Source organism: Ursus arctos, unplaced genomic scaffold (assembly GCF_023065955.2).
Source record: "Ursus arctos isolate Adak ecotype North America unplaced genomic scaffold, UrsArc2.0 scaffold_2, whole genome shotgun sequence".
In the NCBI taxonomy this organism is placed as follows: domain Eukaryota; kingdom Metazoa; phylum Chordata; class Mammalia; order Carnivora; family Ursidae; genus Ursus; species Ursus arctos.
Genome location: NW_026622874.1, coordinates 20,960,355 through 20,978,195, shown reverse-complemented (window position 1 = coordinate 20,978,195; position 17,841 = coordinate 20,960,355). Strand labels below are relative to the sequence as shown.

Here is a 17,841-nt window from a genome sequence, read left to right as displayed (position 1 = left end):
ACTGTAATATGATCTATTGGACTCAAATGAACCCCTGAAACTGAAACTGTGACTTTTTGCTTTTACTGAAATCCGAAACCCAAAAGGAGGGCGATAAAGATCGAAAAGACAGGCAATTTATTATCAGTAGATAAATCATAGACTTCCTAATTGTCTTTAATTCCTAAATACTTTAAATGCATTATTTAAACATCTACAGCATTTAAGAATTTGATGCAGACGCTAAAGCTTAGAAAACTTGTTTCTGTTCTGAAATCCTTTCTAGTTCCACCTACTATTAAAGGAGGGAACGTCACCACAGAAATATCAGCATTGATCAACAGCATAATTAAACTGGAATGTGAAACACGGGGACTGCCAATGCCTGCTATTACTTGGTATAAGGATGGCCAACCAGTCATAGCCAACTCACAAGCACTTTATATTGATAAAGGACAATTTCTTCATATCCCTCGAGCACAGGTTTCTGATTCAGCAACATATACGTGTCATGCAACCAATGTTGCTGGAACTGCTGAAAAATCATTCCACGTGGACGTCTATGGTAAGGAAAAAATACGTGCTTTAATCACATACCTTTCTGTCTATGCTTTTTAATATGCCTACATCTGATTCATTCACTAATAAATTCCTGGTGGGTTTGATTATTTTCAAAATGGGTGGATAGGAATTGGCAGAATTGTCCCATGATTTAGAAAAAAATATTTTTAAAAGCTACAGTTAGCAAGAAGTGGTCCTTTCATTTGCCCAACCATTTGCCCATGGCACATGGGGCATCTAGACCATTTGGTTTTTATGGAGAAGGTAAAGTAGTTGTTAGGACTAAGATCATTTTCTATCATTTACCCTTTGTAAGCCAGACACAGAACAAAGTATCCCACAATATTTAGGATAGTTGCAGATCAGCTAACCCAAAAAATTCTTTCCTTAATAGCTTAGAAGGAGACAGACATGTATGTAGTTTCTATGGTCTACGTGAAAACAAAATCCCCTTTATTTCATTAGGATTTCAAAGATGCCTGAAATATTACTTTTTTCTACCTAGTTCCTCCAATGATAGAAGGTGACTTGGCCGTACCTCTGAATAAGCAAGTGGTTATTGCTCATTCGCTGACACTAGAGTGTAAAGCTACTGGCAACCCTCCTCCAGTTCTCACCTGGTTAAAAGACGGTGTACCTGTGAAAGCCAGTGACAACATCCGTACCGAAGCTGGTGGGAAGAAACTGGAAATCTTGAGTGCCCTGGAAGTTGATCGGGGACAGTATGTATGTGTGGCTACCAGTGTGGCAGGAGAAAAGGAAATCAAATATGAAGTTGATGTCCTAGGTAAATAAGGATGCCACTATCTGGATTCCAGATCCATAGCAAAACCTGACCATTTTATTAAATGCTTTTTTGGTTGTACAACAATGAAACAATCTTAGAGAAGTTTCAGTTATCTGTTCAGCTCCGGACTGCACATTACTAAGTGGTGGATTTATTACCAGAGTCCCAAGATCTAAGAACCCACATAAATCTTCCACTGATTTTGATAGGTACGCTTTGTATTTGTAGGTGCATTGATGTATTTTACATCTGTGACAGTATCTGATCGCAGTGAGTGATACCATGGTCCTCTGTCATGAGCACTATGCTATGTCTAGTGCAGGAAACAGTCTCTGGGCCTTGGGAAGTCATCTTGCAATGTTTTTAGTCTCTGTTTCTCTATAAATTGAAGGCTTTTTGCACAGAGGTCCAATTTCTGAGGTTCACTTCTCTTATTATTACTAAAATAAGCAGCATAAACTATGAACCAACTTTATATTCAGGTGGCATCAGCAGCACCAGAGTGCTCGATTAATTGAGAAAAATCCACAGCATATCAAAAATACCTTCATTGATCCTAGCAAGTGTGTATGATAAAATATATTTTACATTTCAAATCCCCTTCATGTACCAAATTCCTATGATACTTGTCAGCTTTCTGAACTGCAACTTAGTATTGCTTAAAATGGTGGTGTATTTTTTCTGGTGTACATTTCTTCGTATGTTACATCTCTGTTGTTTTCTAGTGCCACCAGCTATAGAAGGAGGAGATGAAACATCTTACTTCATTGTGATGGTTAATAACTTACTGGAGCTAGATTGTCAAGTGACAGGCTCTCCCACACCAACTATCATGTAAGGGTTTTGGTATGTCTTCTAAATACCTCCCACTTCTTTATTTGAGTGTTTTAGGGCTATCTTGAAAAAGTTTCTGTGTCATTAAAAGGTGGCCATATAAAATTATATTCTTTATGTTCCTCTTTTAAAAGACATACTCTATATCGAAGGCAACTTTTGCTTAATAATCACACGACCCCTAAATCTGTTCAATTAGAGGAATTTCATGTATGCTCCTAGAAATTACATTTTCAGTTCATAGAGACAGACTAGTAAGCAGTATCTGTCAGATCTTCTTGAGGCACTGAAATGTTTAATGAATAAGTAAAAAGAAATGTACTGCACATATTAGGGAAATAGAAGAAGTTACCATGCATATATGTTTACCAATTCTTTTTTCTCATTCCTTCATTCACAAAGCATTTTGTGAATACTTACCTTCATTTCCAAGGTGCAGGATATGCAAAGGAACAGTTAGTCAATCATATGTTCACATATGATTACAAAATAGAATGGAAAATGATAACTCATAAGAAATGAAAAAATAATGATATATGATTTCAGAGTTTTATTTTACAGGTATTTTAGGAATGTATTCACTTGCTGGATAATATTATTTAAACATTTGAAGTAAATACTGTTTAGGGGCACTTACCTCTTTGTTTCCTCAATGTAAATAGAAGGATGGAGAAAACACGTAACTACTGGGGTTCCAACACTTTGCCAACTTCTGTGTTGGGCCAGGTTTACTTTTTTCTTTTCCCCATTGTAGTTCATTTTACAGAGTGGGCAAATAGGGAATTAGGCAAATACGTAATTGAGAATTTACATATCTATGTATGTGTAAAAACATTTAATATATAGATAAATCTAGTTCTTCTAAGATATATGCCCACACACGTATCTTTTGGGAACTAAGTTATTTAAAATACATCGCCAGACTTCTTTTTGCCTTGTTTCTATAGGTGGCTAAAGGATGGCCAGCTAATTGATGAAAGGGATGGATTCAAGATTTTACTAAATGGACGCAAATTGGTTATCGCACAGGCTCAAGTGTCAGATACAGGTCTTTATCGTTGTGTGGCGACAAACATTGCTGGGGACCACAAGAAGGAATTTGAAGTTACTGTTCATGGTATGCTGAAGAAGGGACATGAGCATTACATTTAAAATTAATTTATGCATTGTGTCATTATTTAAGTCAGGTGGTAGCTCAGTAATCTGGATAAATCTTGAGTTGTGGAAAGTAATATAAAGGATGTGAATTTGAATTAAAAATGGCAGATTAATCTGAAGGCACTTTACTAACACAGAGACTTAACCAAGAGACTTATGTAAATTAATATAAACATTTCACATGTTAGGAAGTGTATGCTACATAGAATGCCAGGGTCTGAGGAACAAGACCAAATAAGATAGAATAGGCAGGCAGCAAATTCCAAGTAAAGGGGTTGTGTCAGCTCTCCAGGGTTCAGCCAGAACAAGAGGGAGTGTGAATAAAGTCATTTCCAGAAATGGAGGCTAAGGATGTTATGTAGGATCCAGGGTAGATAGGGGCATTCACAGAACTAGCACAGAAGAGTCGGAACTACTAGTGTAATGACAGAGACAAACCTCGGCCATGGTATTGTGTGTCTCACTTTCCTGCCAACCTTGGGAAAGGAGGGACTGCAGTGAGAAGCAGGGGAGCCATTTAGAAGCTCTAACGGAGGTTTCTATGCACGTCAACTTTTTCGCTCTGTCCATGCAGACTTTTTTCCCCCTGCTTTTTCAATCCTGTGAAGAAATATAGCTGACCCTGTTTCTCAGTCTCAGTTCCAATTCCTGAGGGAGGGAATCTGGCAGGCCAGGTTAAATCAAGTTCCCATTCTGTATTCATTCAGCCTTGCTGGGGTCAGAGTCATGCAGTATAAATACAGGTAGAGGAAACCCACCCTGATTTAATGAGGTAGTTCTAGAGAAAAGGAGGATCATAATAAATTGGGAAAACATACCAAAATGTATAAGCCAAACATACATGTGGATTGCAGTTGCTATAAACACATCTTATTCTTTGGAGAATTAGAGATCCATACTTCAGAAATAAGTCATCTAAAATTGCTGAAAACTATAAGTTAAATGTATGGGATAAAATTATTTCATTGTTTCTTAAAATAGGAGTAAGTACTGGACCCACTGATTATGGTTTGTGTTCCCTCCCTCCCTCCCTCATTCTGTCCTTCCATCCCTTCCTGCTTTCCTTCCTTTCCTTCTTTCCTTCCTTCCTTCCTTCCTTAAATCTAGTTCCTCCAACAATCAAATCTTCGGGCCTTTCTGAGAGAGCCGTAGTGAAATACAAGCCTGTCACCTTGCAGTGCATCGCCAATGGCATTCCAAATCCGTCTATTACATGGTTAAAAGATGGCCAGCCTGTAAACACTGCCCAAGGAAATCTTAAAGTAAGTATAAATATTGCTGAGCCCCAAATGTGAAATCTCCATCGATCTTCCCAGAGCTATCACATTCTTTTTCCGAACTGTAGATTTTCCTGCTGGATAGAATTTACAGAAAATTTATTAAAACAGTATGTATTTTCCTTAGAGTTTTTTAGAATTTAACTTAATATTTTGACTTGAAAAATTGAATTAATTAAAGACCAATAACATTAATGATGATAATGATTTTAACGTTGTGGTTGGTGTTTTTATTATTTCAATTTATGCCTGTTTTACCTTATTGAAAAACTGGTGTCTTGTGGATGAATGAACGGTGTTCATTACTGACTCAGAGTATCCCCAGTATACCATAGACTAAGATTAAGATAAAATCATATCTACATAAACCTAAGTGAAATAAGTCTTGAAAAAAATACTTTAACTAGTTTATAAGCTTCAGGAGGGCAGAGACTCAGTCTGAATAAATTTACTTCTGTATCCTTCAACTGAGTCTAATCCCTGGCATATAAATATACCTCATATATTTCTGGATAGATAGATTGATTGATTTCAAACTTAGATAATCTCAATGATTCTTTTAAAAATCTGAATTAATAGATTTTGCTACTAGGATCAAGTTAGTTGACTAATGTGGGCTTGAACTTTGCTTGTAGTAAGTTTTCAGTAATGAAGGATGTTTTGAGTTCTTTTCCCAGTACAAATGATGGGTATCTGCTCATTTATTATTCCTATTCCAAATCCAATGGAACTAATCATATACATTTATGCTAGTGAGAGATTCATTATGAAGCCTTAAAACATACTGCAGGGAGATAGACATTTATCACATAATCATATAAAAGTTTAATTATTAATTGTAATGAGTAACTTTAAGAGAAAATATGGAGAAGTATAAGAACAGATAATGTGGAAAGGCTTTAGGCATTAGGTAATTCATGGAGAAAGCCTTTGAATAGAGATCTGAAGAATACATAGGAGTTAAATGAGTGAATTAATGGAAGAGAACCATGTAGAGTATTTCAGAGATGTGTATGGGCAAACAACTTAAAGTAGAGGATCATGACACCTCCTGAGTACCTGATAGTAAGACAGTGGACTGAAGAACACAGAGCAAGGTGAGGTGGTATTAGAAGAGACCAGGGAGTAGAAGGCATTTAAGTAATAGTAATAATTTTATTTTTACTTTAAAGCAATGGGAGATCTTTGAAGAGTATCAAGAGAGTAGTGACAGAATCTGATTTTCATTTTTAATAATTACTTGCCCCTATTAGATAATGAATTGAAGGAGTTTAAAGTAGATATGTGGGCAGGGGTGGTCCAAGACAGTCATGTAGGAAGATCCTGAACTCACCATCCCACAGACACACCAAATCTACTGCCACATACAGCACAATTCCCTCTGAAAATGATTTGAAAGCTAGCTGAACAGCTCCTCCACAACAAAGGATAAAAGGGCAACATCAAGATGGACAGGAGAGGCAAATACCCAATCTTGCCAAAAACTATACCATACCAACTCATAATAGGGAGGGATCTCATGAGTCTGCAGCTTCTCCCTGAGGAGCATGGGGTTGGTGCCCTACATCAGGCATTCCAGCCCTTGGGACCTGTACTGGAGAGACAAGACATACAATATCCAGCTTTGGAAACCAATGGAGCTTACATCCAAGAGACCCAAAGGACTATAGGAGTCTGAGATACTTCTTTTAAATGACTCACATGCAGACTTACTGGCCCTGGGGCCTAGTGCAAAAATTTGAAAAGTGCCTAGACTAGACTATATGTGAAGGAGATTCATTTGCTAATTTTAAAGCATCTGCCAGAGGGACAGGGACCAGCAGAGACTTTCTCCAGGGACAGAGGTGCTGTCAGGCACCAGTTTTACACTCTCCCTCCACCTTACTGGTAAAAGCAGATATGCACAGTCACAGCAATCTCCCACTGCCTTGCTAAAATGGAGATGGGGAGGGAGGATGCTCTACCCCCCAGCATTCTTCACCTGCCTTGCTAAAGCTGCAGGCATGCCCCCACCCCAAGTACTTTCCCACTGCCTCAGTAGAGCTAACAGGCAAGCGCAGTCCACACAAGGGACACCCCTTGACTGCCTGGACCCAGTGGCCAGAGGGGCTTGTATTCCAGGGCCATGTGGGACTGTAACAATAATCAGAAAAGCTGTTTTTGGCAGGCTACCACACCCAAGTGGTACACACAGTAACTGGAATACACTCCTAGTCTGCTGGTGAAAAAGGCCCACCCACTGGTCCTGGAGCTTCAGCCTGAGGGACAGGCTTCAGGTCTGTCACATATGTAGAGGCTATGAAGGCACTCTCAGGGACCATAGCCAGGGAGACACCACCTTTGTGTTCTCTCGTGGCCTTGCTGTAGCTCACTGGTACCTCCCAGCAAGGAGCATATACACACACACCTGAAGCCCTGATTTTTGCAACTGTCACCCAAGGGACACCTCCAGATCCCCTGGTCTGAAGGCCAGCAGGGTTTACAATTGCAGTCCTGTAGGACTGTATATAGCTGTGTACTTTAAAAGCTGCTGCCTAAGGATCTGGCTTCTAGTCAGCCTGAAACCAGGTGCTGACTGAGATTCCTCTCTTTGGAACACTGCTAGGTCTTGGAACACCCTTAATAACTGGGACTTATCAAGAATAAATCAGGCTACTTAGGCAGTCACAAGGTCTGAGAGACAACCAAGAGCTAGGGGAGGTTTGAACAATGAGGTTAATCTACACAAGGCTACTCTTTTAAGACCGGGAAGATAGCTATTTTGCCTAATACATAGAAATGAACACAGAGACTCAAGCAAAATGAGGAAACAGAAGTATGTTTCAAATGGAAGAACAGAACAAAAACCTCAGAAAACGACCTTCATGAAATGGAAATAAGTAATATACCTGATAAAGAGTTCAAAGTAATGGCCATAAAGATGCTCACTGAACTCAGGAAAAGAATGGATGAACACAGCGAGAACTGCAACAAAAGATAGAAAATATAAGAAAGTACCAAACAGAAGTCACAGAGCTGAAGAATGCAATAATTAATTGTACTAGGAGGTTCAACAGCTGATTAGATGAAGCAGAAGGACAGATCAGTGACTTGGAAAACAGCAGTGGGACTCACCCAAACAGAGCAGCAAAAAGAAAAAAGAATTTTTAAAAAATGAAGATAGCTTAAGGGATCTAAGGGGCAACACGAAGTGAAATAGCATTCACATTATATGGATTCCAGAAGGGGAAGAGACAGAGAAAGGGGCAGAAAACACATTTCAAGAAATAATGGCTGAAAACCTCTCTAAACTGGGGAAGGAAACAAACATCCAGGTCCAAGAAGCATAAATAAGATGAACCCAGAGAGATCCACAGGAAGAGACTTTATAATTAAAATGTAAAAAGTTAAAGATAAGAAGAAAATCTTAAAGGTAGCAAGAGAAAAGCCATTTGTTAGGTGCAAGCGAACCCCGCCCCCATAAGACTATCAGCTGATTTTTCAGCAGAAATCTTGAAAGCCAGAAGAGAGTGGCATGATATATTTGAAATGCTGAAAGGAAAAAAAAAAAAAAAAAAAAACTTCCAACCAAGAATACACTACCCGGCAAGGTTATTATTCAGAATTGAAAGAGAATAAAGATATTTTTAGACAAGCAAAAGGTAAAAGAATTCCTCATCACTAAACTGTCCCAACAAGAAATGTTAAAGGGACTTCTTTAAGCTGAAAAAAAAAAGGCACTAACTAGTAACAAGAAAACATTTGAAAGTAAAAATGTCACTAGTAAAGGTAAATATATAGTAAAGGTAGTGGGTTAATTACTTATAAAGCCAGTATGAAGATAAAAATCAAAAGTAGTAAAATTATAACCACATTAACAGTTAAGGGAGACACAAAATAAAAGAATGTAAAATGTGACATCAAAAACATAAGACATTGTGGGGGAGTAAAAATGCAGTTTTAGAATGCATCCAAACTTAAGTTGCTATCAACATTAAAATGATCATACACCATGATTAAGATGAATTTACTCCAGGGATGTAAGTATGTTTCAACATTCACAAATCAACCAACATAATACACCACATTAATGAAATGAAGGATAAAAATTATATGATCGTCTCAATAGAAAAAGTATTTGACAAAAGTCAACATACATTTATGGTAAAAACCCTCAACGAAATGGGTATAGAGGAAACATACCTCAACATAATTAAGGCCGTATATGACAAGCCCACAGCTAACATCATATGCAGTGGTGAAAAGCTGAAAGTTTTTTCGCTAAGATCAAGAGAAAGACAAGTATTCCCACTCTCATCGCTTTTTTTGAACATAGTATTGGAAGTCCTATCAAGAGCAATTAGGCAAGAAAAAGAAATAAAACATACAAATTGAAAAGGAAGAAGTAATACTGTCACTATTTGCAGACAATATGATTTTATATATATATGTATATATATAATATAATATATTAAAGATTTTATTTATTTATTTGACAGAGAGAGAGACAGCCAGCGAGAGAGGGAACACAAGCAGGGGGAGTGGGAGAGGAAGAAACAGGCTCCCAGTGGAGGAGCCTGATGTGGAGCTCGATCCCGGAACCCTGGGATAACGCCCTGAGCTGAAGGCAGACGCTTAATGACTGAGCCACCCAGGCACCCCTGATTTTATATATTAAAAAAATCCCATAGACTTCACCAAAAAGTGTTAGAACTAATAAATGAAGTCAGTAAAGTTGCAGGTTACAAAATCAATATACAAAAATTGGTTTCATTTCTATACACTAACAATCAGAAAGAGAGATTAAGAAAATAGTCCCATTTAAAATTGCATAAAAAAGAATAAAAAGAAATTCAATCAAGGAGGTGAAAGGAAGTGAAAGTCCTATGCACTAGAAAATATAAGACAGTGATGAAAGAAATTGAAGAAAACACAAAAAAATGGAAAGGTATCCCATGTCCATGGATTGGAAGAATTAATCTTGTTTTAATGTTCCTATTACCCAAAGCAATCTATAGATTCAATACAATTCCTATCAAAATTCCAATGGCATTTTCCACAGAAATAGAACAAACAATCCTAAAATTTGTATGGAACCACAAAAGACCCCAAGTAGCCGAAGCAATCTTAAGAAAGAAAAACAAATCTGGAAGCATCATACTGTTTTCAAACTATACTACAAAGCTGTAGTAATCAAAAACAGTTTGGAATTGGCATAAAAACAGACATATAGATCAATGGAACAGAACAGAGAGCCCGGAAATAAACTGACACATATGGCTGGTTAATTTATGACAAAGAAGGCAAGAATATACAATGGGGAAAGGATGTTCTCTTCAATAAATGATGTTGGAAATATTGGACAGTCACATGCAAAAGAATGAAACCAGAATGCTGTCCTAAGCCATACACAAAAATCAGCTCAAAATGAATTAAAGACTTGAATGTAGAACCTGAAACCACAAAACTCCTGGAAGAAAACATAGGTAGTAAGCTTACTGACAACAGTCTTGGCATTGAATTTTTAGATCTGACTCCCAAATCAAAGGCAACAAAGGAAAAATAAACAAGTGGGACTACATCAATCCAAAAAGCTTCTGTACAGGAAAGGAAACCACCAACAAAATAAAAAGGCAGCCTAATAAATAGGGGGAAAATTTTAAGTCATATATCTGATAAGGGGTTAATATCCAAAGTATATGAAGAGCTCAACTCAATAGCAAAAGAAAACAAAAAAAAAAAACAAGCAATCTGATTTAAAAATGGGCACAAGATATAACTAGACATTTTACAAAGACATATAGATGTCCAACAGGCACATGGAAAAATGTTTAACATCAATAATTATTAGAGAAATGCATATCAAAACCATGAGGTATCACATCACACCTGTTTGAAGGCTATTATCAAAAAGACAAGAAATAACAAATGTTGGTGAGGTTGTGGAGAAAAGGGAACCCTTGTGCGTTGTTGGTGGGAATGTACACTAGTGCAGCCACTATGGAAAACAGTATGGAGAGTCTTCAAAAAATAAAAATCAGAGCCACCATATGACTCAGCAATTCCATTTCTGGATATTTATCCCAAGAATACAAAAACCCTAACTCAAAAAGATATATGCACCCACATGCTCATTGCAGCATTATTTATAATAGTCAGGACATGGAAACAACCAAAGTGTTCATCAGTAGATGAAAGGGTAAAGAAGATATGATAAACACACACACATACACACACACACACACACACACACACACAGTGGAATACTATTCAATCATAAAAAAAGAATGAAGTCTTGCCATTTGTGACAAAATGGATAGACCTTAAGGGTGTTATGCTAATTGATATAAGTCAGACAGAGAAAGATAAATACCATGTGATTTCACTTATATGTGGAATCTAAAAAATAAAAGAAATAAAACTCATAGATACACATTGAACAGATTGGTGATTGCCAGAGGAAAGGGGGGTTGAGAGGTGGGCAAAACAGGTGAAGGTGGTCAAGAGGTACAATATCCCAGATATTAAGTAAATAAGTCATGGGGATATAATTACAGCATAGTGACTATACTCAATAATATTATATTGCATACTTGAAAGTTAACAGGAGAGTAAATCTTTAAAAGTTCTCATCACAAAAAAATTTATAACTTTGTATGAAGACTAGACTTGTGATCATCACTTTGCAATGTGTATGAATATCGAATTGTTATGTTGTACACTTGAAACTAGTATAATATATGCCAATTTTACCTCCAAAAATAAACTTAAAAAGGTAAAGAGTAAATGTGTGGAAAACAATTAGGTCTTATTCATCTAGGAAAGAGAAAAGATTGAAATTTAAACTCACATTCTAGCCATGAAGATGAGGATATATGGATATATTTGAGAATTATTGTTTCAATCATTAGGACTCAGTGATAAATTGCATATGAAAGTTGAGAGCGCAGGAAATAAGGAGAACTTGGGGAATCTAACCTACACAGATGTGTATCTTATGATGCCATCCAGTGAGACAGGAGACTTTGGAGGACAACCCATTTAGGGGCAAAACACTGGATTTAAGTTTTAGACTTTTGGAGGTTAAGTTGACTTTAAAGAAAGTGGAGATCAGGTAGACCATGGAATATATGTTCCTGGAGCTCAAAGGAGAGTTCTGGCTGGAGATACTGACACATAGATGATATTTGAAACCATACACATGAATGAGTTAATCTAGGGGGAGACTCTTTATAGAAGAGAGAACTTCGTTCAGAGTCTTAAAAAATTATGGCATTTAAAGGCCATGTGCAAAAGTGTAGAAGTGAATATTAATGTATGAATGTGGTGCTTAATGAGTTTAGTACACTGTGGCTGGAGAGTAGGTCAAGTGGGGGTTTACTTGGGAGTATATAGAGAGCGGATCATTTGGGGTCAGAATGTGGTAAGCGTGGAGGACTATGCTGAGTTCAGATTTCATTCTGGACCAAGTGGGGAGCTACGAGTGAGCTTTGAAGGGAAATTGGTAAAAGGATCAAATTTGCATTTTAGACAAATTATTCTGGCAATTGCATATAAGATAGATTAACAGTTTGGGAGGTTGGAGACACTGGAATATAAATTAAGAAGCTATTATAATCCCACAGTGGTTGTGAGAATGGAAAAGTAGAGGATATGAAAAACATAGAGTAGTATAACTAATAGGAGAGTCAGAGTGGGCTCTGAAATCAAGATGACTTGGAGACTAGTAGTGCCATTAAACGAGATTGGAAACATGCAATGAAAAGTAGGTCTGGAGATACAAGGAAACAGTTATAAGCTTTGTTTTGGATGTGTTAAATTTCATGCGCTAACCCATCCAGCAGATTAGCTGGAACAGCGAGTGTCGGCGCTCAGGAGAGAAATTGAGGCCAGTACTATAAATTTTGGAGTCTGCACAGGATTCTTCCCTGAAGCTATGAATTTGGATGGAAATGATCAGAAAGCTGAGCTTTATGTTTATGGGTCAGGAGGAGGAAGCAGATTCCGTAATCTCCTAAGAAAGTCAGAGATTGAGAACTGAAGACATTTTTGTATCTTTAACAGCCAGAGAGTAGAGTGATTCAGGAGTAGGTGGTCAGTAATGCCAAATGCTGTAGATGGTGAGAGAGAATGTGAGCTTACTACATAAGCTGCTGGATGTTGTGTTAGAAGTTACTGATAATCTCTGAATAATCAGTTTCAAAGAGTAACCACTGAATCACTAGTTCCAAAATGGTGGAGAAGAGAGAAATGAGAAATGAGGAAAAACAGTCAGGAAGAAATTTATCTGCATTTCCATTACTCATATTTTATAATTTTTATTGTTTTTCTGGCCCCCATGACCATTTAATCAAAAAAGATTGTTGTTTTAAAACTATTTATGAAGTGTTACATAAATGTGACCATATTTTTTTAAGTAGCTTAAATTTTCATCACATACCTCATTGTTCAGTGCTAAAGTCTTTTGTTCAGTGAAGTTTTATGACTGTACCAGCAGGCTGGCCTTAGGTTCTTTTATTTTGTGTTTTCCAATGAATAAGAAAAGTTTTTCAATCAAATCAGCCTTTTTTTTTGGTATGATGAAGTGATCTGATTCTAATCTATCAGGAGATCATTAAGATATTGGCATAAAAATATAATTAAATAGCATAAATTTAAATGAGTTTGTCTATCTCAGCAAATGCTTTCAAGTTCAGTGTAAAGTACAAAGTGCTGCCATGCTTTCTGCTCCCAATTAGATACAGTCTTCTGGTCGAGTTTTACAAATTGCCAAAGCCCTGATGGAAGATGCTGGCAGATACACATGTGTGGCGACCAATGCAGCTGGAGAAACACAGCAGCACCTTCAGCTACACGTGCATGGTAATGTCATTCCCCTGTCTTAACAAAAGAACATTTCTAAGGCTTTTTTTGAACATGATGGCTCATTTTTATTGAATTACAGTGTAAAAGAAACAAGTGTTTATTTTTGTTTGTATGAGAAAAATAGTTGGTTTTTTTTTACATTATTGTAGTTATAATTGCTCATATTAAGATATCAGTTTTTCAAGATATCTGTTAAGATGTTCAGGTTGTCAAATAGGATATGCTAAGCTCATAAATAAACATACTACCCTTAAGTTTTTAATTATTTGAATTCTGTTAACTAATAACTTTGTACAGATAACTTGTTGTAAAGGCAGAGTTGCAGGATTGCTCGTTAGCATTTTCTGTGATTTTTTTTTTTTTTTTTTTTTTTTTTTTTTTTTTTTTTTTTTTTGCTGGCTATAAGAGGGATTTTGTAAGTAGAAGCTTTCTTGACTTAGGTTCTTCTCTCAAGTACTTTAGTAAAAAGTCTGGGTAGCCATGGAATATCTCATGAATATTACAGCTTCATAATAAACTTAAAAGATGATTTGACCTTGAATGTGAGACTTCAGATCTCTGGAATCTCATCAGAAAGGGTCAAGAATTATAGGCTTGGACTTTCCTAATTCAGCCAAATATATTTGCAGAGAGCTATCCAAGATTTCCATGTGATACCTTCCTCATTTTCTCTAATCCTTGTGATTTTTAAATAATTTATTCATTCACTTCATTTATTCTTCGTTCATTTATTCACATATTTACTCTACATTTACTGAGCAATTTAACCTAGAAGGATGCTCCAGCATCTAGCTTGATTCCAGTTACATTATCAGTAGGCAATCAATAAATATTAACAAATGAAAAAGTGAATAGTATGTGAATGAAAAAATTTAAATTGGACATTGAATTCTTCTAATCTACTTCTTTATGTATTTTATTTTATTTAAATCAACTAGTTGGGGCCCCCTGGGTGGCTCAGATGGTTAAGGATCTGCCTCGGGCTCAGGTCGTGATCTCAGAGTCCTGGAATTGAGACCAGCTCCCTGCTCAGTGGGGGGTCTGCTTCTCTCTCTCACTGTCCCTCTGTGCACTCTCTCTCTCAAATAAATAAAATCTTAAAAAAATAAATAAATCAACTAGCTAAAAGATTCAGATCGTCAGTTCCCTAAATGTTTTAATAAAACAATTTATTTTCCCACTTTCCCCAAATACGTACACCCAATTTATGGATGTCATATACACAAACCATGTTCTTTAGGACTTTTACTTTTTCATTTAGTAATTAACTTAAAGACCAATATCTCATTATAACTATCTTGAAATTGGCTTGATTGAAATTGACCCTGCTCTCCTTAAGTTGCCTTGAATTTACCTTGTTTCTCATAAGGCCTCCTCCCTCACACTAGTGCTCTTTGGCAGCTGTCTCCAGCTCATACTGAGATCTCCACTTCCATTTAAGAGTGTGCTGTGGGTGGGTTTGCTCTCCTTTCCTCATTTTCCTACCCTGAGGGTCCTTTTCTCCTCATTTTACAGGCTATTTATCTTTTCCCTTACAATAATTTCAGTCCTTATCTAGTCTCCATTGTTGGCTAAAAGGAAACAGTTAAGTGGGATAGCATCATATGCTGCAATCATCTCAGGCACCAGAGTCAGACCAATTGTGGTTTAAATTCTATGCTAACCATGATCTGTGTAACCTCGAGCCAACCATTTAATTTCTCTGAGTATCTGACTTGAAGAGTGCTTTTGAGGTTTTGAAGTATTAGATGTAAAATATCTCCCACTTTTACTCTCTCAGGTGTTATCAAAAAGAAGGGTGTTTTTGTTCTCTAGACTGGATTAAAATATTGAATGAAGAGTGTATATTGAAGAACAGAGTGTATGTCTCTAGAGCTGGGAAGAACCAAACATTAGTGTTGGGGCTCCCAAACTTCAGTGTTCATAAAAGTCATATGTATTACATGTTAAAAATGCAGCTTCCTGGGCCCAGGTCCAGATCTCTTGAAATAACTTCTCTGGTGCAAGTGGTCTGTATGTCATTACTCAGAGGAACATTGGCCCAGACTCTAAAAACTGGCTTAGAGACTTACTAATGTAGTCAAGAATGATTCAAAACCAGAGTTCATGAAAGAAATTAAGGGTCCCATCATATACAAAGCAAAAACAGAAACAAACAAAGAGTCAACACCTAGGAAAACATAAGTCTATAAACCTACGATATGAATATGGTAACAAAATGTATGTTAACAGGGATTGCAATTAGGGTACACACCTACACAGAAAATCATCAGAGAGCAGGACAACAAGCTGGAAGACATCTGAGTTAATGTGAAAGGAAAGAAACAGAAGGATAGTCATTGTAAGGATTTATTAAATGCTACCAAATTGGATGGAGAATATGAAACAATCTTCTTGATACAAATCACAAATGGAATAGAGTAAGATACTTAAAGTACCTGAAAATGTTTTACTAATATGACCTTGACTTGTCCAGATAACAGTTCATCAGTCTGAAGGGAGAATAGATGATGAAATGAACTTCTGATCTAATACTGATTATTATCAACTTGAAAGGAAGTGATTGGCTACTGTACAGGAATCGACAGAAAGTTGACATATTACTTTGGCACTCCTGAAAAGCGAAGTCACATTAGATGTAAATGGGTCCCAACTTGATTCTGTCCCCTTCAATACTTGTATTAATAACTTCAGTGAGAATTGGAGATGTTAACAAAAATTGTAGGAATTTCTAAAGGATTAGTTGACCATAGATTTCTAAAAGACTTAAGAAGTTAAAATGACAAGTTAATCTGATGTGAAACACTACATAAGAATAGGGTTGGAGAAGAGTGGCTTAAAGACACCACACATTGAAATACTGGAGATATCAATGGCTTTCTGCAATTACATAGATACAGTCATTCAATTTCATAATAATGCTAATTAACCTTAGAGTCAGTAATAGAAACTTACAGTATGGACAACAAGAAAGGAATTAGCCCTGTTACACTCTTGCTCTCTAAATGCTTTTGAAGTATTGTATCCAATCCTGGTGCTATATATTAAGAGGAACATTGAAAAATCTATAGAGAAGCAACCAGCATTTAATTTTTTTAACTTATTTAACCAATCTCATAGTTACTTTCTAACTGAGGATTTAATCCCAGTCTTTATTGATGGGGTAACACATTCAGCAAATGAGCATTTACAATAATTGGCATCCAAATGTATTCAATCCTAAGAAATTCAGCTTTCCAATTGTTTAATATTTTCCTTTCTTATAAAAAAGACTGTAGATGCTTCCATTCTTTTCAAGCATAGAAAAAAGTGTTTTCAAAAGGCAAAGGAAGGGTGGATTGTCTCCTGGAAGACATAGAAGACTAAGTCATGATCATGAGGAGAGGAACATTCTTGTGAACCCCTAGGTTTCTTAGGGGGAGTTCTGTCCATTATAGAAGACAGAGACTCTTAGTAGGTGGTCCTTTTTGATCATCAAAGTTTCATAATTCTGAAAGTTCTCATTCTCTAGACCAAACTATGAAATTTTATCTAAACCTCGGATATTTGCCAAGTAAGACAGATGTTTCCACAAACAGATGATTACTTGGAGTCTAATGGCTCAAGCATTCATTACATCTGCACTTAATTATATCCTAGAAAAGATTAACCACAGTGAAGCACCCAGAAGTGGCATGTTGTGATTAAAAGCATGGGCTTTGAATTTGTGTCCCTGTACTGCCAAGTAATATCATGAGGACAATAGGCTTAGATGTTAATTTTTAAATCTGTTTTCTCATCTGTAAAATGGGAAGGATAATAATAATATAATCAGTAGGTTGTTGTGGGGATTGAATGAAAGACTATATGTGCTTACAACTACAAGCTTAGCCTGGTTCCTGGTTTCTAGTTATCATCTGTAAATGGTAGCTTTACAACTGTTTTGGCCAAATGCATATTTGGCTTTTGGCCCTTTTCACAGCACCAACATTTTCCAATATATCTGAAGTTCTGTTGCCATTACGGTTGGCCAGGAACTGTCTTGGGTCTGTATGAGTTGTCTGGTGAAAACATTAGTAGAGCACCCCTTAATTTAATTTTATTATTCTGAAGTATTTGCTTGGCTAACATCTGCTAACACCCACTTAAAAAAGGTTCCTCTATCGTTTCTGTGTTTTGCTTAATAGTTCACTTGTGACCTAAAGGAGACTTGGGAATGTTGTGGGAACTTTTTTTTTTCTTTTTTCTTTTTTTTTTTTAAATGGATAACTTCAGTTCAGGACTCTAGTATTGTCTTGGTATAAATAAATTTATTACTCGTTATATCATAATTTTGGTGGTTGAGTGGGATTAACTCACTTTTAGATAGGTCATGTATTAAATCAAATTTAACCAGGATTTGAAAAAGTCAACTCATGCCCG

At 36.5% G+C, this 17,841-nt stretch overlaps 1 protein-coding gene across 5 annotated transcripts in view; it reads left to right on the top strand.

Annotated features, from left to right (window-relative positions):
- Positions 1–17,841, top strand: part of HMCN1 (hemicentin 1) — a 467,709-nt gene that overhangs the window by 273,179 nt on the left and 176,689 nt on the right. For all 5 annotated transcript variants that reach the window (XM_026509232.4, XM_044387879.3, XM_044387878.3 and 2 more), the window contains exons 31-36: positions 266–544; positions 1,046–1,327; positions 2,053–2,161; positions 3,109–3,278; positions 4,427–4,581; positions 13,314–13,437. In XM_026509232.4, the coding sequence (XP_026365017.3) occupies positions 266–544; positions 1,046–1,327; positions 2,053–2,161; positions 3,109–3,278; positions 4,427–4,581; positions 13,314–13,437 (1,119 nt within the window). The remainder of the gene's footprint in view (positions 1–265; positions 545–1,045; positions 1,328–2,052; positions 2,162–3,108; positions 3,279–4,426; positions 4,582–13,313; positions 13,438–17,841) is intronic.